The 19,052-nt window shown below is 45.2% G+C and overlaps 1 protein-coding gene across 4 annotated transcripts; it reads right to left on the bottom strand.

The window, feature by feature from the left end:
- Positions 1 to 490: 490 nt before the first annotated feature.
- Positions 491 to 17,308, bottom strand: ppp1r1b (protein phosphatase 1, regulatory (inhibitor) subunit 1B). Of its 4 annotated transcripts, none has more exons than XM_037475953.2 (5): positions 16,850 to 17,306; positions 6,136 to 6,225; positions 5,255 to 5,330; positions 3,916 to 4,056; positions 493 to 2,790 (listed from the first exon to the last, which is right to left on the bottom strand). In XM_037475953.2, exons 1-5 carry the CDS (start codon positions 16,961 to 16,963, stop codon positions 2,579 to 2,581), a joined length of 633 nt encoding a protein of 210 aa, XP_037331850.2. In that variant the 5' UTR covers positions 16,964 to 17,306; the 3' UTR covers positions 493 to 2,578. The 4 variants fall into 4 exon arrangements, with proteins under 4 accessions (XP_037331854.1, XP_037331855.1, XP_037331850.2 ...); XM_037475956.2 differs by having other exon boundaries at positions 6,142 to 6,225; XM_037475957.2 differs by lacking the exon at positions 3,916 to 4,056 and having other exon boundaries at positions 491 to 2,790; positions 16,850 to 17,308.
- Positions 17,309 to 19,052: the final 1,744 nt, after the last annotated feature.

Below are 19,052 nucleotides of genomic sequence, written 5' to 3'. Positions count from 1 at the left end.
TTCAAAATAAAGCTTTCCAAATATTCGTCAGTGTAAATGTACTGTTGAGGGAATTTGAATTTTACATTCTGAAAAAGAAAAATACTCAAACCACTGTCGCCGTTCGAAAGATGAAGTGCCATAGCAGGTTGGATGCATTATACCTCAAAGAAACGCATCAAACATCACAGGACTGATACATTGTAAAGAAATTCGAGAGACAATATTGTATAATGTTGCATAATGTGTGTATCTGTAAACATTTTACATTTCACCTTTTTGGAGTTATTTTGTTACTTTTGAACTAGCCCAAAGTTTTATTTAGAGATAGAGATTTCATCTGGATCTGGTAATTAGACCTAACAGACCTAACGTGAACTAATAAACTCCAGTTTACCATAATCAATAGATGTAGCATTATTCATTTATTTCGCATTGGAAAGGTACATAATTCCCACTGATTTGGCAGAAGATTGAAGTTGAGATAACAATCTAGTGTGATAAAGCCACAGATCCTTTTAAATGTTTAGAGGATTTTAATGTTGTTATTTTAAGTGATGACACAACAATTGGTACTTGTGGTGCTAGTGAGCTTGTGAATGTCTTAACAGCACCAGAACTAATAACTGAAAAGAGATCTTGCAGCATGAAAATGAGTTAAAATACATATTACATACTTATTGTAAGTCGCTTTGGATAAACGCATCAGCTAAATGACATGTAATGCAATGCAATGTAATTAGTAGGGAAAAACTGTTTATTTTGATAATATACTGTTGCTCACTTTATAACAAGCACATTACATTGAGAAACAAGAGAACAAAGAAAAATGAAATAAAAAATAAAGACGGACTAAGCATTAGAGTTCATACACGTCGTTCCAAGGTGGTTTTCTTTTGACCCAGATGGAAAACTGAGGTGAACAGAGAGCGGAGGAGGGAGGACACCATTGGCTGCACACTCATCCCATTATTCAGGCAGGTCAAGGTTCAAAGTTTCACACAGTTTACATATAGAAACTGCAGCTCACATGATGCAAACAACAAGCTTTACTCATCCTGTGTCAAATCACGTCAGTTAAACCGGAAAATACGTTAATTACATGCCCACTAAAAGCATTTATTAATTTTTGATGACTAAAAGAAAAAGAGAAAACAAGTGGACATCTGTGGTAAAAAAAAAAAAATTCTGAAGATTTGTGCAGCGGCCATTTGGCCCAAATGTCAGTCATTAACCGTAGAATCATGGACAGCGCTACGCTACTCAAACACCGCACGCACATTAGATTAGAAAAATAGCTCTTACAACAGATCCATGGTGTACAATTAAAAAGATAAAAGTAGAAAATGGTCAACATACAAAAGGGAACAAATGAGCATTAGCAAACGCCAAAAAAGTCATTAGTATTGGATTTGAAATCATGTTTTTTTGATTCCATCACACGGTGTCTGTTCACAATGAATCCAGTTCAAATGGAGGCCACAGTTGAGCTTTGTAAGTCAAACTAATTAAGAGGTAGCTTTTCCCTATAAATATTTGTTCATTACCATTATGTAGTTTAAAATAACCACACACAAACACTCACTTGCTCATGGATCGGACGCATTACGGGAAAAAACTTTTTGATTCTTATTACTGAGTCGGACTTAAAGTGATACTCCAAACACAGATTCACTTTTGGGAAATGTAATAACCGGCCAAATGATTCAGGTTATAAACGTAGAAAAGGCCTGATAAAGTTTTGTATTAATGGAGAGTGAAAAGTAAACAGTTGAGTTGATATCAATGACGTAACATTTTCGGTACTTTGACTGCCACCCTAAAAATGAGATTTTCCGTACTGAGAGATAATTATAGAATCGGATTACATTGAGAAAAGTTTGATCATAACAAGCATTACACTTTTATTAAATATTTCAACGTTAAGTGATTGGTTGGAGTATCACTTTATATTTGATCAAACGTCCACCAGATGGCAGTGCATGTGCACGTATCTTAACCATACAAATCACAGATGTTTTTTTTACAAACAAAGTGTAGAATTTATTACACACATTTAAAGACGTTCAAGCATTTTAGAAAAGGTCGTATGTGTTAAAAAGAGTTGACGAGTACGATTACTGTGGAACTATTACCCCCTTTAAAGGAAACCGTAGCTCCGTGCAGTAGCTTTAAGGTACTGGGAGGACTGGTCTGAGGGCATCGGGTCACGTCGACCTCGTTGGCCCCCTCCACTCCCAGAACAAACAGGACTTCAGGGCCTGTCGGGTCCGTAGCTCACTCCTCACTTGCTCATTCGGGGCTGACTCCTGATGCACAAGCTGCCTCTCTGTTCTCTCTCACCCCCCCCCCCTCCCCCCCCACTCACTACCTTCAATCTTTTCCAAAAAGAGGTGAAGTAGTACAGAGATCTCTGCTCGCTCTCATGTTGGGTTTCACTGAAGTATCTTTAGAAATCCTCACTCGTTTAAGCACAAACTCATTTCCTCACCTCCTCTGAGAGCTTCAGATTTGAACCATTCCACAAAACACCTTCGCTCCCCCCAGTTCTCCTGCCCCCCCCCCCCCCCCCCCCTCTCTCTCTCTCCCTCCCTCTCTCTCAGTTACTCCCTCTGCTTTTCTCCTGGGTCTTTTCTTTGATTCTATCGCCTTCTTCTTCTTCGTCGTCTTCTTCTTCCTCTTCTTCCTCCTCCTCTTCTTCCTCTTCTTCCTCCTCTTCCTCCTCCTCTGGTGCTGCTTGGATCTGCTTTGCCGTCTCTCTCACGCTGGAAAACCTGACTGTCGGCTCGGTGGTCGCCGTCTCTTGGTGATCTGGGTGAACAAAGGAAGCAGTGAAGTCATGACACCAAACAAAAAGCAACTATTGAGATGAATTACTGCAGAAATCATCTTCTGAAGAGAAAACGCTAACACTGTTTTATAGACAAACGATTCATTAAAAATTCTAGGTGGAGACTCCATCGATTTATTTTTTGTTGTTGTCTCTGTTCAGGAAAATAAAGCTCATTTGTTTTTCGAGTTAATGTTACAGAGAACCGTGTAGACAGATGCATGTCAATTTAAGAACGGACTTCAATTAATATAAACGTTAAATACACAAACATTTCTAAGTTTCAAAAGGCTTCGTACTCTGAGTGTACAAATGAGTGAGGACAGCCTGCTCTGTCCTCTCTGTGTCCTCTCACTATGGGACACTGGTGAGCTTCCTCCGTGAGCTTCGTCCCGACCTGGAACACAGCAGAACTCTTAGAGAAGAGCATCTCTGCTTGTTCAGAACCAACCGGGCTTCATATTAAATGTGTTAAGGGAGCGCACAATTTCAGAGGGTCTTGTGCCTACTCTACCCTTTGTTTTTCATTCCCTTTGCACGGCCAGTCTTTTATCCATTATTTGTCAAATGCAGACTTGACGGTCCGCCATTGGGGACACCTAAAGAATTTGAAGATAATTCTGGTGCAGATTTCCCCGGTGAGAGGCAGAGAGTTACGTTGTGTATCTCCTTAAATGAAAACACTAAACTCTAAAGAGAAAGAAACTTGACTGACGTTGTGTTGACACGTAATACATCTGCATGTGTTTTTCTCACTGGTATCATGATGATGAGTAAAATTAGTCGTGGGAAAAGGTCCCTCATTTCACCCTAGGATCTCTATGGATACTCACCTACAGCTGAAATAGTGAGATGTGCACGATCCTCAAACTATGTGAAGTATTAGCGGACCCTGTCTGCTAAAACATTAAAGAAAATGGGCGAGCAAAAGTCAAAATGCATCTTTAGACGCTCATGTGAAGAGCACGTGCGGCATAAAGATGATCATTTCTATGTGTGTCACACAGCATGACCGTGTATAGCACAATTTCTTTTGATTTTTCTTCTTCCTTGTTGCTTCTTGTGGGCTCAGTGTGGCTGCTGCAGACAGAGAGTCTCTCTCTCACCAGCAGCATTGACGGGAGTCAAAGTGTCCTCTCCCTCCTCTCTCTGCCAGTGGTCCCCATCCTCCTCCCCTTCACAAGGGTCTTCCACAGGGGGGTAGACACCTAGGCGCTGCATATGTGCTTCGGCCATCTTCTGCACAGCTACACACAGGTAAGACCGCACACACAGGGGAGACAACCACACAGAACACATGGACGCAGGGATAACAGGGGTCGGTTTGGTTTGGTTTTTACCATGCTTCCACGCTGTCAGGTTTAAAAAGGTAAAGGTTGTTTTTGAATCCACGGCTGGCGGGCAGGAAGCCAATTAAACACATGCACTGACAGACAGACAGATCCTTCGTGTGTTGCTCCCCATCCCTGTTCTGTGCTGGACTGGCCGCCCCGCTGATTCACGCTCTCCTCTCTCCAGTTCCACTCTCCTCTCCTCTGTGACAACAGCTCATCATCCCCCTCTCACTTCTCCCGGGTCACCTTGACTTCTCTCCCTCTCCCTCACACCCGCAGCCAACACGGAGCGGCAGGTCACTCATTCACACTGTAGCTTGTATCATTAGAAAGTATCATCTCTCTCTCTCTCTCTCTCTCTCTCTCTCTCTGCGTAGGAGCAGATGAAGGACACATTTCCGACGCAGGAACGACGCTTCCTGGCTCATTATATCACCACTCCACATGCACCACATACCCATGAATCCCCATTAAATGATGCTCTGCTGACAGGCTGTGTAACGCAGATTTCTCTCTCTCTCTCTCTCTCTCTCTCTCTCTCTCTCTCTCTCTCTCTCTCTCTCTCTCTCTCTCTCTCTCTGTCCTCGAGGCACATGTGACAGGAAGCCACAAAAGAAAGTACATGTTTGTGTTCATGCATTTCTACGCCGCCTACACGCGTGTGTTCATTCCCGTGTGCGTGCGTGTCTGTCACAGCTGTATACACGGCGGACTGTAATCCGGGATGATCCAGACTTTCCTAGACTCACACTTAGTGTCTCACAGCTGTCACGCTCTAATCTCCCCCCCCCCCCCCTTTCTCTTTCAGACACAGATTTTTTGCAAATCACGTTGTCGAGTGTACAGTAAGAGCAGAAGCACACGGAAACATGCTTACATGTAACTATACGGTGCAGCACGCATGCAAAGGGAATAAAAGGCAGGCTTTTAGAGTGCATTAAACCCATCTGTCACATGCAGTTTTGTCCCCTTTGCCCCCCCGCCGTCATGAAGCATAAGCAAGTGAGGAGGAAATCGACTGCTGCTGAAGCACGGTAAAAGCACACGGGGGCTCAAACACGAGGACGAACCACAGCATGCGAGCGCCACCCGTTTGTACCGCTCACTGTACCTCTGAGTGATGGAGGCTGATACACGTTTGGATTGACACGTTTTGGTTTGAGCACGCCGTTCTCTCCCACCACCCACTTGCAAACACAGAGAGAGAGAGAAACATCAACAAAATGATTCAGGTTTCACAAACATGTAGAATAGAAATAGATTAAGGTCATTAAGAAAACAACTCTGATAACTCTTTATTCAGGCCATTACTTTTAGCATATTTCGAACGATAATTTTTCAATCAGATTAATAAATCTAAACCTTTCCCTGCTTATGGTAATTTGCTGTAATTTCTTCTTTCTATAACAACCCTGGATCCCACTTGAGTAAATTGTACAATGGACCATGATTGGAGAACATGCCGTTCTCATGCATGTGAAGGATAAGCATCCTTAATAATAGGCAATAAGCATTTACAGTATCCTAACTAATTCACATTTCAAATGAAAATCTTCCTTATTTAAAACATTTCCATCGGGACTCAAGTGCCGTATTTGCCTCCTTGGGAGTTAATATTTACTGAAAGTACTGCCTGGCAAACCTAATTCTTCTTTCAGTGGCTTTTTTGCTAATTCTTCTGGCTTTCGTCTGTAATTAAGAATTTTAAATCCAGATATTTCCAAAGGTGAAAAATAAACCTTTAAGCTCCTGGAATTTAGAATTATTTTTTGGTGATGAACATGGAGACTTCAGACAAAGTGTTGAAAAGAGAAGTGTTATAAGTTGTAGAAATAGTAAGTAAATGCCAATTAGTATACAATAGAAAACACAGCATTATTCTGTTCGACATCAAACTGATAAAATAAAGTGACTTTTTATTCCTGAGTAGGGTAGAGGAGGACAGATGAGGATGCACACACACTTAAAAGAATAAAAGCTTTCTGACTTCACCTTTACCTGATGGGTGGACTGATCATCGTCCGGAGAGGATTGGTCGGCTACTCTAAACAGCGTGGCAGGCGTTGGCCTCCTGCGTCGGATCTGGAAACAAAAAAAAACACCACACACACACACACACACACACACACACACACACACATTAGCCCAAATCAGATGAATAATTTACCAGGCCAGCACTGCATCATCAACAACGGCAAAAAACCTTATCAATCAAGTGGAAAGTTGGAAAATCGTCATGCTGGTGAAGTGCATGCTGGGGCCTTGCTGACTTGTATTCTGTTTGAGGCACAGCACATAGAAATAGATGAGAGGAACTTTCATACTCATACGCAGATATTATATTTAGAACAGAAGTGGTACAAGGGTTTATTTGAAGTGAACCACCTCTTCACACACAACAGTGTGAGTGAGCTCCATTCACCAATATATACCCCCTCCTAAAAGAGGGACCATGCAAAAAAAGATTTCAGACTTAATGAGTCCCGGCAACAGGCCCGGACACTCCCTTACCGACCCTTACCCCCCCACCCCCTCCCGTCCAGTCTCCCTTTCAAACACACACTGTTCCCCCCCCCCCCCCCCCGTAGGCTCCAGACAGATCGCTGTCGCAGACAACCGGACGGACTCCGAGTGCGCACTTCACCCTGAGGTACAGCAGCACCTCTCTGTCCTCACGGGAATAAACACGCAGCTGTGCCCCTCCAGCTCGCCGACGTCCCGCCCGTCGTCGGCCTGCACTTATATGCAGTCTGGCATCGCTTCTCGCAAACCCCCTTTTGAGGCTGATGTCAGTTTACGTTGTTCCTCCACCCAAAACTGTTCGGAGTGTTAAGCACTCACCCACTTCAGAGGTGGAAGGGACTAAAAGAGTTCATACCACCGACTGACGACTTTATCGTGATGTGCTTGGATTCACGTTAGTTTTGGACCCTTGGAACTTGTTATGGGAAGTTTGAATTAGCCAATCAGACCTAAACGGTACAATAAGAAGATCATTATTAGTTGCCCTCTTATACAGGAGACATCTACCTGTTTACCTATATTTCTTTCCACAGTAAAAAGAAAGCAAACTGAACACACAAAGTTACTGCTCAAAACACTTGAATAAGAATACTGTAGAATGTGTGAGGCCTTTGCTTCGTAAATAATATTCACACGCAGAAAGTTTAAACCAAAATGGACGCAATACCAGTGGATTGATTGCTGACATCTACGAAACCTTTTGGAAAAAAGTCGGATAAAACGAGGTGTGCTGAGAGTAAAAGCAGCGCAGCCAAGTAGCCTTGGCAAGTCAGACAAGCGAGGTATTGAGAAGTGTCCTCTGTGGAGGAAGCCAACCTTGGCCGTGGCCTGAACCCGCGCGGGTGCTGTTTACGGCACAGAGTGATGTACACTCACCGGCCACTTTATTAGGTACCCCATGCTAGTAACGGGTTGGACCCCCTTTTGCCTTCAGAACTGCCTCAATTCTTCGTGGCATAGATTCAACAAGGTGCTGGAAGCATTCCTCAGGGAGTTTGGTCCATATTGACATGATGGCATCACACAGTTGCCGCAGATTTGTCGGCTGCACATCCATGATGGGAATCTCCCGTTCCACCACATCCCAAAGATGCTCTATTGGATTGAGATCTGGTGATTGTGGAGGCCATTTGAGTACAGCGAACTCATTGTCATGTTCAAGAAACCAGTCTGAGATGATTCCAGCTTTATGACATGGCGCATTATCCTGCTGAAAGTAGCCATCAGAAGTTGGGTACATTGTGGTCATAAAGGGATGGACATGGTCAGCAACAATACTCAGGCAGGCTGTGGCGTTGCAACGAGGCTCAATTGGTACCAAGGGGCCCAAAGAGTGCCAAGAAAATATTCCCCACACCATGACACCACCACCACCAGCCTGAACCGTTGATACAAGGCAGGATGGATCCATGCTTACATGTTGTAGACGCCAAATTCTGACCCTACCATCCGAATGTCGCAGCAGAAATCGAGACTCATCAGACCAGGCAACGTTTTTCCAATCTTCTATTGTCCAATTTGGATGAGCTTGTGCAAATTGTAGCCTCAGTTTCCTGTTCTTAGCTGAAAGGAGTGGCACCCGGTGTGGTCTTCTGCTGCTGTAGCCCATCTGCCTCAAAGTTCGACGTACTGTGCGTTCAGAGATGCTCTTATGCCCACCTTGGTTGTAACGGGTGGTTATTTGAGTCACTGTTGCCCTTCTATCAGCTCGAACCAGTCTGGCCATTCTCCTCTGACCTCTGGCATCAACAAGGCATTTCCGCCCACAGACCTGCCGCTCACTGGATGTTTTTTCTTTTTCGGACCATTCTCTGTAAACCCTAGAGATGGTTGTGCTTGAAAATCCCAGTAGATTAGCAGTTTCTGAAATACTCAGACCAGCCCTTCTGGCACCAACAATCATGCCACGTTCAAAGTCACTCAAATCACCTTTCTTCCCCATACTGATGCTCGGTTTGAACTGCAGGAGATTGTCTTGACAATGTCTACATGCCTGAATGCACTGAGTTGCCGCCATGTGATTGGCTGCTTAGAAATTAAGTGTTAACGAGCAGTTGGACTGGTGTACCTAATAAAGTGGCCGGTGAGTGTAGTCTGGCTCTATTTTGCGTCGGACTGGTCCGTACAGAAAGACGCGGGCTGGTGTTGGGTTCGCCTGCGTCTCGTGGAGCTTCGTGTGCGTCACTGGAGTCGGGCACATGTTGCCAAAGCAGAGGCTTGTCAGGCCTCGTGGCGGAAAGCTGCCTCTTTTCTTTCAAACACAACAACACAAAGCAATTCGAGTGTGGATTTTGTCTCTGCTTATGGCACCAGAAACACATTTTAATCTTGTGGCACAACTTCCAGCTGTCCCGCCTCCCCTGGATCTGCACTCTCTCTCCCATTCACCTCTCATTTCCATCGCACTTGATCGCCTGCTTCCTCTATCCTGTTTACTTCTCTGCACATCCGTCATTCCTTGACGGTCACATTTCCCTAATAAAATCAAGTTATTATCCCTTTGTTTGCAGTCTTGTCTCCACATCCCCCCCCCGCGTTCCTACCCTTCCCCCTGCCAAGGTGTAAGGGCCTGGGGCTCCATGCTGCTCTGAACTCTGCTGCCTCGGCCAATCTGACACCTGCTGCCTGCAAGTTTGAATGATTGTTTGGGATCATTGAGGTCAGTGAGAAGCATAATCTGCAAATCTGATGATCTATTTACCTTAATGCGTGTGCTCACCTTCAGTGTGTGTGTGTGTGTGTGAGTGTGAGAAATACCAACTCATGACCAGGAAAGAGAATACAATCCACCTACTGGGTACAATGTGAAAAAAGGTTTGTATATGAAATAATATTAATAATAAAAAACCCTGAAGTCAATATAAATAAATGTATCCGGGCCTGGCAAAAGGTGTCTCTTTCATCTATGCACATTCAATGTGCGCCATGATACTATTTGACTTTGGCAATGCCAGATGACATCAGCACACGCGGTGACTAGTAATTTTCCAGCCTTAAAACCAAGCTCAAGTTACATAACATGTATGTGACTTCCTCGTTCGCGCTGGGGCACAGCGCGTGAGATTACTCCCGCTACGCATTATCTCTCGCCCCCCTCCTCCCCTCCGCTTCGCTAAACCCCCCTTCCCCCAATCCTGCAAACCCCCTCCTCTGCTGCTGCAGGCCATTGTTTGTGCACCAAAGACGTTGTGGACTTGCTCTGAGGGCCTGCAAGCAGGCCGCTGCCTTTCAGCGGCTCCACAGGTGCATGCCCGTGGGCAACGCCGGGGGGGGGGGAAGCACCGTCGCTCGGGGGCACACAGAGATTTGGTCTCAATAAAAACATTGGCTGATGCACCACGGCCTGGAGAGGGCGTCAGTTTTTCTGGCTGGTGCAGGAAGTGTAGGAACCTGCGAGGCTTCTATGAGTTTTTGATGCAACCCCCGCGTATTAAATTGATCAAACATCATGCGGTTAAAGTAATTAGGAGAAATGTTTTGAGACGTTCCATATTAACACAAATCTCATTATCTAAGAGTTACATTTCCACATTAGAGATTCTAATTTGGGACTCCAATTTTCCACTCTGTCCCGTGTAGTGCACATGAGTCATTAGCAAATGTTAGCTTCGCACACGTGTATGTGTGCACAGGTACGCGTGTGTCGGCTTAGCACCGTCATGCTTAGCAGCCTGGGTGCAAATCTGCTGATGTGGGTCTGCTCCCCAGAGGCGGCTCTCCAAGCTGATGCTCTCGTGGCCGGGCCTATAAAAAGCACCAGTGGTAGTACAGCATAAACTAGATCGCACGGGTCCCTGGGGGGGAGGAGGGGGACAGAAAGGCTCCAAAACTCTAAAGCTCCGCACCCACCTCTAACACTCAAGCATCTTGAGGGGAGTCAGCTATGTAGACGGCCTCAACGCAGAGAGAACAAGACCTCTCCCTCCGCCATCAGCTTAAATCCCCTGTGTCCATAAAGCAGGGCATTGGATCGGGTCACACCATCGAGCAGTGTGTATCAACTCTCGCTGACAGGGCTGGGAGCATCGCTCAGATTCATTTGAAGCCTTTCTGACTCTCTCACCTCTTGCAGCTGTAAACCCGGATGGGACCGTATAGATTTGTACAAGATTGATTTGTAGTGATTGTAGTTATGTCATCTGCCCACAGGCTGTATCACTCAGAAATACGCATTTGTATACATGCAGTATTCAGTACACCGGGGGAGGAAGCATTTGGAAAGCATTTGTGCAAAGGAACGTAGGTCTTGTTTTGAAGTCTGTTTCAGCAGCGTAGCTCTACTGTTTCTTCCCAATGGCAATTGATGAATTTTTCATTATTCATTATTCCTTTACCTTTTGGTCAACTCTTTTTCCTCTTGAGACAATCGCATCCGTCTCTGGGTGTACAAAGTTCTACTTCAGTTTTTTTTTTTTACCTGTCTCTGCTGTCATGAACTTTAGGTTGTTGAAATAGAGCAGCAACTCAATTAAAAGAAGTCATGCCCCTCCCCACCCTTCTGGTGGAGGCAGAACCCCGTGTGGTGCTTTAAGCGAGATCTCACAATGAGCCCGATAATATAATGAGGCGAAAAAGGATCCCTCTCAGTACGAACTTAATGCAGATAAATGTTGGACGGACAAGATGCACGTTGTAATGACACGCTCGTTTCGTAGGTCTGTTACAGAAGTGTGAAAAAAATGTAATTGTATTAAACTATTCTAAGACGGTTGAATCTCCATAAAATCCAAATGCCTTGTTGTTAATAATGCAAATGGGAAGCAATAAGTGGCAGTTAATTGTAAAATCAAACACAAAGATAAAGTTATAGCTGCTTGTATCTTATCAACCTTATGATGTTTTACAAAAATAGTTTTTGTTGGTTGCAGGTGGAAAGATAAAACAATGAAAAATACCATCTAGGTATGATCGTCATGATCATCCTGATGTGAGTGCTGTTTTCTTTGTGAGCATATCCACAATACAATTGTAGGATTAAGAATGATTTTTTTTGTTCCTGCTGAAGGAATTGGACAGACCGTTGGCTGTTGTCAGGCTTGAACTCGATACCAACCTGCGTGCGGCGTCCTGATGAATCTGGCAGGCTAAATGTTTCCCTAACCATAACAAATAAACCAGCGGGACCTGATGTATCACATAACAAACAGCTCACTCAGACATATTCAGACTACGCTCAATTATCACCACCAGATAGGTGGCTCGACGGGAGTAACGCGCGCTTGTCGAGTTTCAAGCTGTAGAGTGGGTCAAGGACGTGAAAAAAAACAACAACTGCTAATGTGCAACCCACGACCGCAGCGCGATGAGATCTGATGCTGGTCAAACATGCACGACGTGCTCGTTCAGAGGGTTTCCTGCCGCATCGTGCTTCTCAGCAATCTGGTAACACTCAAGCGGTGACCTTTGGCCCCACCCACTCTGACTGAAAGAACAGATGGGCTGGAGGTAGCATCTGGAGGGGCTCTCCAACGAGATCGTAATTACGCCGCATCTACCGGCGGAGGATCCCACTCAGACGAACACATCCCCTTCCTTCATTCTCCTCGGTCTGCACCCCGAGGCATTTACGTAATTAGCTGCTCGCTCTGCTGTTCCTGTGACTATTGGATGAAATGTTTACCATCACAACACAATGAATGTGCAAATTGGGGACGAGCGACAGGGAAGCCACCTGCCGGGTCGCAGCGCGGGGCGAGGCGACAACAGGGGACGCGCCAGTCAAAGACTTCACAGGCACGACGCCATCTCTGACGGCGTCTCTGACGGCATCTCTGACGGCCTCCGAGCGCCGCTGGACTACTGCGGAGGCCAGCGTTTGTGCCCTTAGTTTAGCGTTGTGGCATCATGAAAGTGACAGGCAACAGTTCCAGGGGTCAGCGAGGGAGGGACAAACAAAGGACAGAGTTACTCATCTGCAACGTCACATTCACCCGCAGGTGATGAGTGAAAAAAATAAAAGATTTATGTTGAAGGTTGCTATTGTGGAGATATTTTATACCTAACAACAGCTGGACAAATGTGGTTGACCACACTATGCAACCTACACATCCTGGCTTGGATGCAAAAAAAACATGCAAAATGTCAATACTAATGATTGTTATGAAGATCTGTTCGATGGAATTCGTCACGTTGGCTTGCATACATTCCAAATATTAGTTGTGTGTTTGAGGACAACACAGCGTGTGTGATTGGACTATCTGTGCATAACATTATTTCTGATTAAGGCCATTCCCCTGATGCGATGGTGGTACGCCCCTCATGTAAGCTCATTAAGTTGCAGGCAGATAAACACGAGAAAAAAAAAAAGAGAAAAAAAAATGTCTCAACCTCTGTGACGGAAATCAGGGATTACAACACAGCAGCAATAACATAATGCCATGTCTTCTCTGTGTTGATGAAACAGTGATCAAGACCAATCCCATTTGGTCTTAGTCACGCCTCAATGCTGCCCTCAGCATGCCCATCGTTCTGCACGTCCTGTTGCTCTTTGGCGAGAGATGGAGACCCCGGCTCCTGCCATTGAAAGTGTCATTTGAAGGGTGGCAGCTTAAAAGTGCATTTCAGTGTCCAGATCCTGATAAATTTGCAATAAGCATATTAATGTCTGAATATTTGGTCACAAGTCAGCTCCTGATCCTGTCCAGCTCTTATTCCCCACCCCCATTTCCCTCCCAGCTGTGCCGTGGTTGCCTTTCTAATCCTCATCACAGATATGATGAATGCTGTTGTTGCTAAAGCCATGGTTTAAAAAAAAAAAAAAGATGAAGAGAACAGAGAAAACAGAAAGGGGATGTGCAATTAGAGATTAATGAATGCAACCGGACTTACCACGATTAACCCCCCGTCAAGTGAGTGACCAGCAGGTGATTGGTGGACTTAGAGGGTTGTGCTGAAGCCTTGAAGGCCCACATCAGGTTCTGGATGATCTCTGCCTTCGGTGCATTTTTAACACACTGTGTACAGTGTCAGCAGGTGACAAATCCCCCCCCCCCCCCCCCTCCCCCTCATACTCAATATTTATGCTTTATTGAGTGTTTACACATTACACATAGGAGTCAACAGAAGATAATATATTGTTCCGTTGATATAATCCTTGTTCGGTTAATGTAATCCTCGCCATCGACGGCGTGATGATACTGAGAATGTAAACGATTGCATGAAATAAGCCGGCTTCTGCGCACACGATACGACGTGGAGGAAAAGCAGCATGAAAGCAAACTTTGTCCTGAACCGCTGTAGACAGATACACAACATGAAATGTTTCCGTAGACTTATAAACTAATGAAAATGACTCAACGGTCAAAAACAAGCACATGTGCAGCCTTCAGAGGACAGAGGTCCATTCATTGTGTTCAAACTTGCAATTACAATCTGTGGCTACAAGCAAAGCAGATCCTGTTATTTCTATTGCCACCATAAACATCAACACGGGGCTGTGGGCGCGCACGCTCGAGTGAGACATAGAAAAAAGTTGACGGACCCCGTTTTGGGGAAAATCTGAGTCACACCACTGCACAGGGACATTCTTGTCCTTGCGTAAGGGAAAGATCTGTGCCCCCCCCCGCGGGACCGGTGTGCTTTGTCCCATTGAAAAGATGTCCTTCCGGGCGGTCCATGTTGACCGACCCTCAGACTGCTAATGTTTACCCACAAACACGCCATGCGTCGAAGGTCGCTCTTTGACATCTAACCCAGAGCCTGAACTGGGGAGGGTTGGCGAGGCGGGCGGCGGGGAGGACGAGGTATAGCGTGCACAGGGGCGGGTGGACTTTAATCTTTAATCTTCCTTTTTTTTGTTATTTCTCATAATGTGATGTGTCATTAAAGTGGGAATGTTTAACTTAACATTCATATTGTATTCAAGCGATATTCTGGTTGTCTTGGTCATGAAAGCTTTCAAGAAATGTGCTCACAGTGGAGTCAGGGGATTACGCTGAAACCCGAACCACTGTGTTAACCACTCCCCTACAGCATGGCCTACTACAAGCAACACATGCCGCAGAACTCACGCAAAATATAACCCGAGGCCATCTGCATGGCCGAACACCAGTAAGGATAAGCAAGAATGTTTCATGGCAGAATGTATTCCTTCTGAGTATTGCTCAATAAGAACACCACCTTTGAAGCATGCACGAATAGCTGCTTCCTTCTTCCCCGATGGGCAATTTTTGCACCGAGCGGGAGGTAAGGAAGCGTCTCTCACACACCCAACACCTGAGCCCGTCAACAATGATTCCCGCGCACACGGACACAAACACGCAACAGCACCGATGCATACAGCCTTTCTGACGGAGCGAGTGCGGCCCATTAAATTTGACCTTTTAGATGCAGACTGAAGGGGAGCGTTGGGGCGACTTTGTTGTGCAGCCTGTCTCCATAGTAACAAGACCCGGCAGGTCGGTCAATAGCGTTTTTTTGCGGCTTTCAATAATTGGAAAAGAGGAGTGAGGAGTTCCCGGTTGTATAACAAGTTCTGAACAATGGTAGAGTCACTGCGACTCATTAGCAAAGACTGACTTGAGGGCAAAAGTAATTGCGGGCGAGATTAAATGAGTGCTGTTGACCTTACTCTTACCCACCCTCGCGTCTCTGGAGACTTCCCTTCGCTCTGGGTAGATGCAATCTGCTTATAAGTACACAAACACACCCTACGGTTTCCTTTGGCACATTTGTTGTTTTGTTTTAACAAGCAGCATTCGTCCACCTGCACATGAATAACAACACAAACAAAGTTGAAAATGAAGTGCCATCATCATCCTTTTTTTCTTCTTTTTTTTTTAACATTTTCCACGCATTTTTTTAAACATCTGGATGAATAACCTGGTTTGAACAGCAGCACCAAGCTGACACAAAAGTAACCACACACACACACACAGAGACCAATTGAAAGTAATGGCCGGGGGGGAGAACCAGCAAACAACCCTAAATAATGATCACTGTTTCACCATAAGGTGATTGAGCAATAAGGTCCTGACAAAACAGACAGGAGGATGATCTCTTTTTTTTAAAGTATATGACTCTCACATATGGTACATTGATAGCATGTGGTTTTTTGGAAGCAATGATACGGATCAGATTGCAATGGCAGGATATGAGAGATAAGGGAATAATAAGAGGGGGAGGTGCAATGTTTAGGTCCAAATGTTAGTGCGAGTGTTGTGCAACATTTTGCTTTAGCAAGTCATTCAGTCTGTGATGCAGTAAGAAATGAGCAAATAAGAATGTTACCTGATAACTTGTTTTGTGACAGTAACTCAATAAAAGCTGGTGGTGTAAGGAATGATTTAAGAAAGATTTGCTTTGGAAAAGTTCAATTACCATATTTCCTTGCAAAGGATATTTGAAAACGCGGTGATGAGTCGGGAGAATCAGTTCATCAAAAGCCGCTTTATTCAACGGAAGCTGTGAAACAAGGACGGTGACTGAGGGAGCTGACCCCAGAGAACAGGTGGTGTCTTTTGCTCCATACCTTACTGCACATGGCCTAGCACATCTCTCTCTCTCTCTCTCTCTCTCTCTCTCTCTCTCTGGAACCGGCCTCGATCTACCTCGGCAACAAACAGGTCCTACTTTGGCCCCCCCGCCCCCCCCCCCACCCCGCACTAAAATAAGAGCAGTCAGTTTTGGTGTTCCGTTACAAATAAGCAATGAACATTTCACGAAAATGACACAGGCGATGCAGAATAAGTCAGAGGGACTTTTTAAAGACAAAAGCGTTCGTTGTACTAACAGTGGTCACTAACGGGACAGCAGCCAAATACAAAAAAAGTCATTGTTAACACTGTCAGCTGCGCCATCTACTAAATGTCAAGGGCTTGGTGTTGCTGCTCTGTTAGCTGCACGTGCAAGTCAATGACATTTGTGTCAATGTCATGCTTTAAACAGGTCAGGATGAGACAGCGAGGCACTAATCTCATGAGGAAACAGCAAGAGGGAAGTGTCATCATCATCATTTCTCAAACGTGTTGCAAACGGAACCAGCGAACCTGCACGGGCAACTACAGAAATTCAGCTGAGCAACAAAAGTGGAGACATTTGTTCAGCAATGGTACAGCACTTCATAGTTACACCAGGGAATGCTACCCCTCTCTCTTAATTCACAATTAAGCAGTAAAATAAAGGTAAAACATGATTTCTCAAAAACAAAAAAAGTTAAACACCAATCTGTCCACCGGCTGCTCACCATCTCCACTTGCCGAGGGTCCAGATTGGTGGGCACAGTGGTCGGCACGGCAAAATGGATCTTCTTCCTCTCCTTGGGCTCCTCGTCGCCCTCGGTTGACACAGAGGGCTCCATGCTTCTGGATCCTCGGGGGTCTGACTCCCAGTGAAAGGAGGGCAGAGAGAGTTGTGGCTGAGGATCACTATAACCTCCCTAGAAGAACCTCCCACTGCTGGGTAGACCCACTCCCGAAGATTGCTCTCCTCTCTCCTGCCTCACTCATTCACACCCTGATGCCCTACTTGTCTCTCACAAAAACACTAAACCGATCACAATCTCTCTTTCCCTCTCGAGCAGTTGCTAGTGTTCTCCTCTGTTCTCTCTTGTTCTCCTCCTCTCTCCCTATTTCCCCCCTTTCTTTACAACCTGTGCAGCTGATCTGAGTGGAGCACGTCCTCAGATGTGGCTTTGGGTGGGGGGAGGGGGGGGAGAGGCGGGTGGAGAGGTGGTGGAGAGGAGGGGCAAAGTTCCACAGGAGGAGGAGATATCATGAGAGAGAGAGGGGGGGAGGGAGGAGGGGCTAGAGCAAACAGGGGAGGAGAGGAAAGAGGATGAAACAGGACGGCGGCTGTGTTGTTTTTTTTCTAACTATCTAAGCTGAGGTTGATTTGTAATGAGAAAAAAAATAATAATCTCATCACATCAGCTGAGCCTCTTTTGGCCTCTATTTGTGAATGAGAGATTTGTGCTGAGCGAGGGAGGGAGCCGGGAGTGATAAACAAGCAGAGAGATGTGTGGATCATGCAGGAGGAACCCATCGGCCACGAGCACTAGATCCATATCATTGGAGGCTGTTATACATGATGGACTTTCACTGAATGCCTCATCTGAATAACTGGATTACCTGGGTTTTTGTCTTCCATCCTGGAGAAAAGCTCAAATAAGCCGTGACATTTTTTTTTACCAAAAAAAGACATCTGTTTTGATCTAATAAGAGACTTAATAAGAACAAAAACACAGAGGAAATAGAATATATTAAGATGGGGAAAGAAAGAGGTGGATTGATTATTGCAATGCGAAGGGTATGGAGGTAGAGGGACATGTCCCAGTATTATTATAAGGGCCTTGCTGTTATTTCACTCACACGGCAGAGGGATTTGGACAGTGAAAAGCGGTAGATTTGGCTTCGGGGCAGAGTTGAGCTTTGGAATGGGTAGAAATGAAGGAGATAGCTGGGTTGGTGGAGGAGGAGGAGGAGGAGGAGGAGGCGGAGGAGGAGGAAGAGTATAGAAGGGCTTAGTGGGCAGAACAGAGAGAAAGGTCAAGGTGAAAAAAGGTACCCTGGGAGTGTAATTGATGTTTGTCTAGAAGCACATTCAGCAAGTATTTATCCCGCCGGTAAGAGCAAGGCAGACATTCCTGCATGTTCTCTATTCACTGTTTAAGGGGGGGTGAGGGGATGAACTAGGGTTTAACTATTTTTAAAGGGTTTGGGTGGTTCAGCCCCTCCTGTTAAAAGGCAAAACACCGCCACTGCATTCATGGAAAACTCATTATATCGCTATTGTCTGAAAGGTTGTGGCTCCTGCTACTACAGTGTAAATAACTGCTGAATATTTCTGACGAATTATGTTGTCTACCATTCTTTTGCCAGTGGTTGCATAACTTCAGCAATGACTGTGCAATAAATCGTGGGGATGTGTAATAGGCTCTGTGAAAGAATACCGAAAAGTCCACCATGCAACGAGAAAGTGTTTTTAAACGACACTTCGGGTGTTGTTTGAAGGCACCGCACATGGGAGAGAGACTACCAGCTGCGTTGGGTCAGCACTGTGGTCATTAAAAGCAGCATGACAGAATGCCAAACATCAGGTGAACTTCCCCCCTTCTTTTCATCCTGCAGCTGCTGAGAAACTGAAGGTTTGAATTTACAGCTAAAAACAAGGGAATGTTGGCAGGAATGACAAATTAACCCAACAAATGCCGAACCTGCAAAGATCTCAATTCGGTTATATGTGTGCTTTTTTACCTGTAAGCTTTGGAAAAACCACAAGGTTAAACATGACACATACCCGGCCTTATCTCACTCTTTAAAGTAATCCTTTGTCCGATCTAATTTCCTGCAGGATTCCTTTTTCAAATGTTTTTTGGGCATACGCTGAACTTTGTATTCTCTGCTCTGCCTCTTTATGGAAAGAATTTGCAGTGCAGCCCAAATGAGTAA

Source organism: Pungitius pungitius, chromosome 12 (genome assembly GCF_949316345.1).
Source record: "Pungitius pungitius chromosome 12, fPunPun2.1, whole genome shotgun sequence".
Classification (NCBI taxonomy): domain Eukaryota; kingdom Metazoa; phylum Chordata; class Actinopteri; order Perciformes; family Gasterosteidae; genus Pungitius; species Pungitius pungitius.
This window is presented reverse-complemented; position numbering and strand designations above follow the sequence as displayed.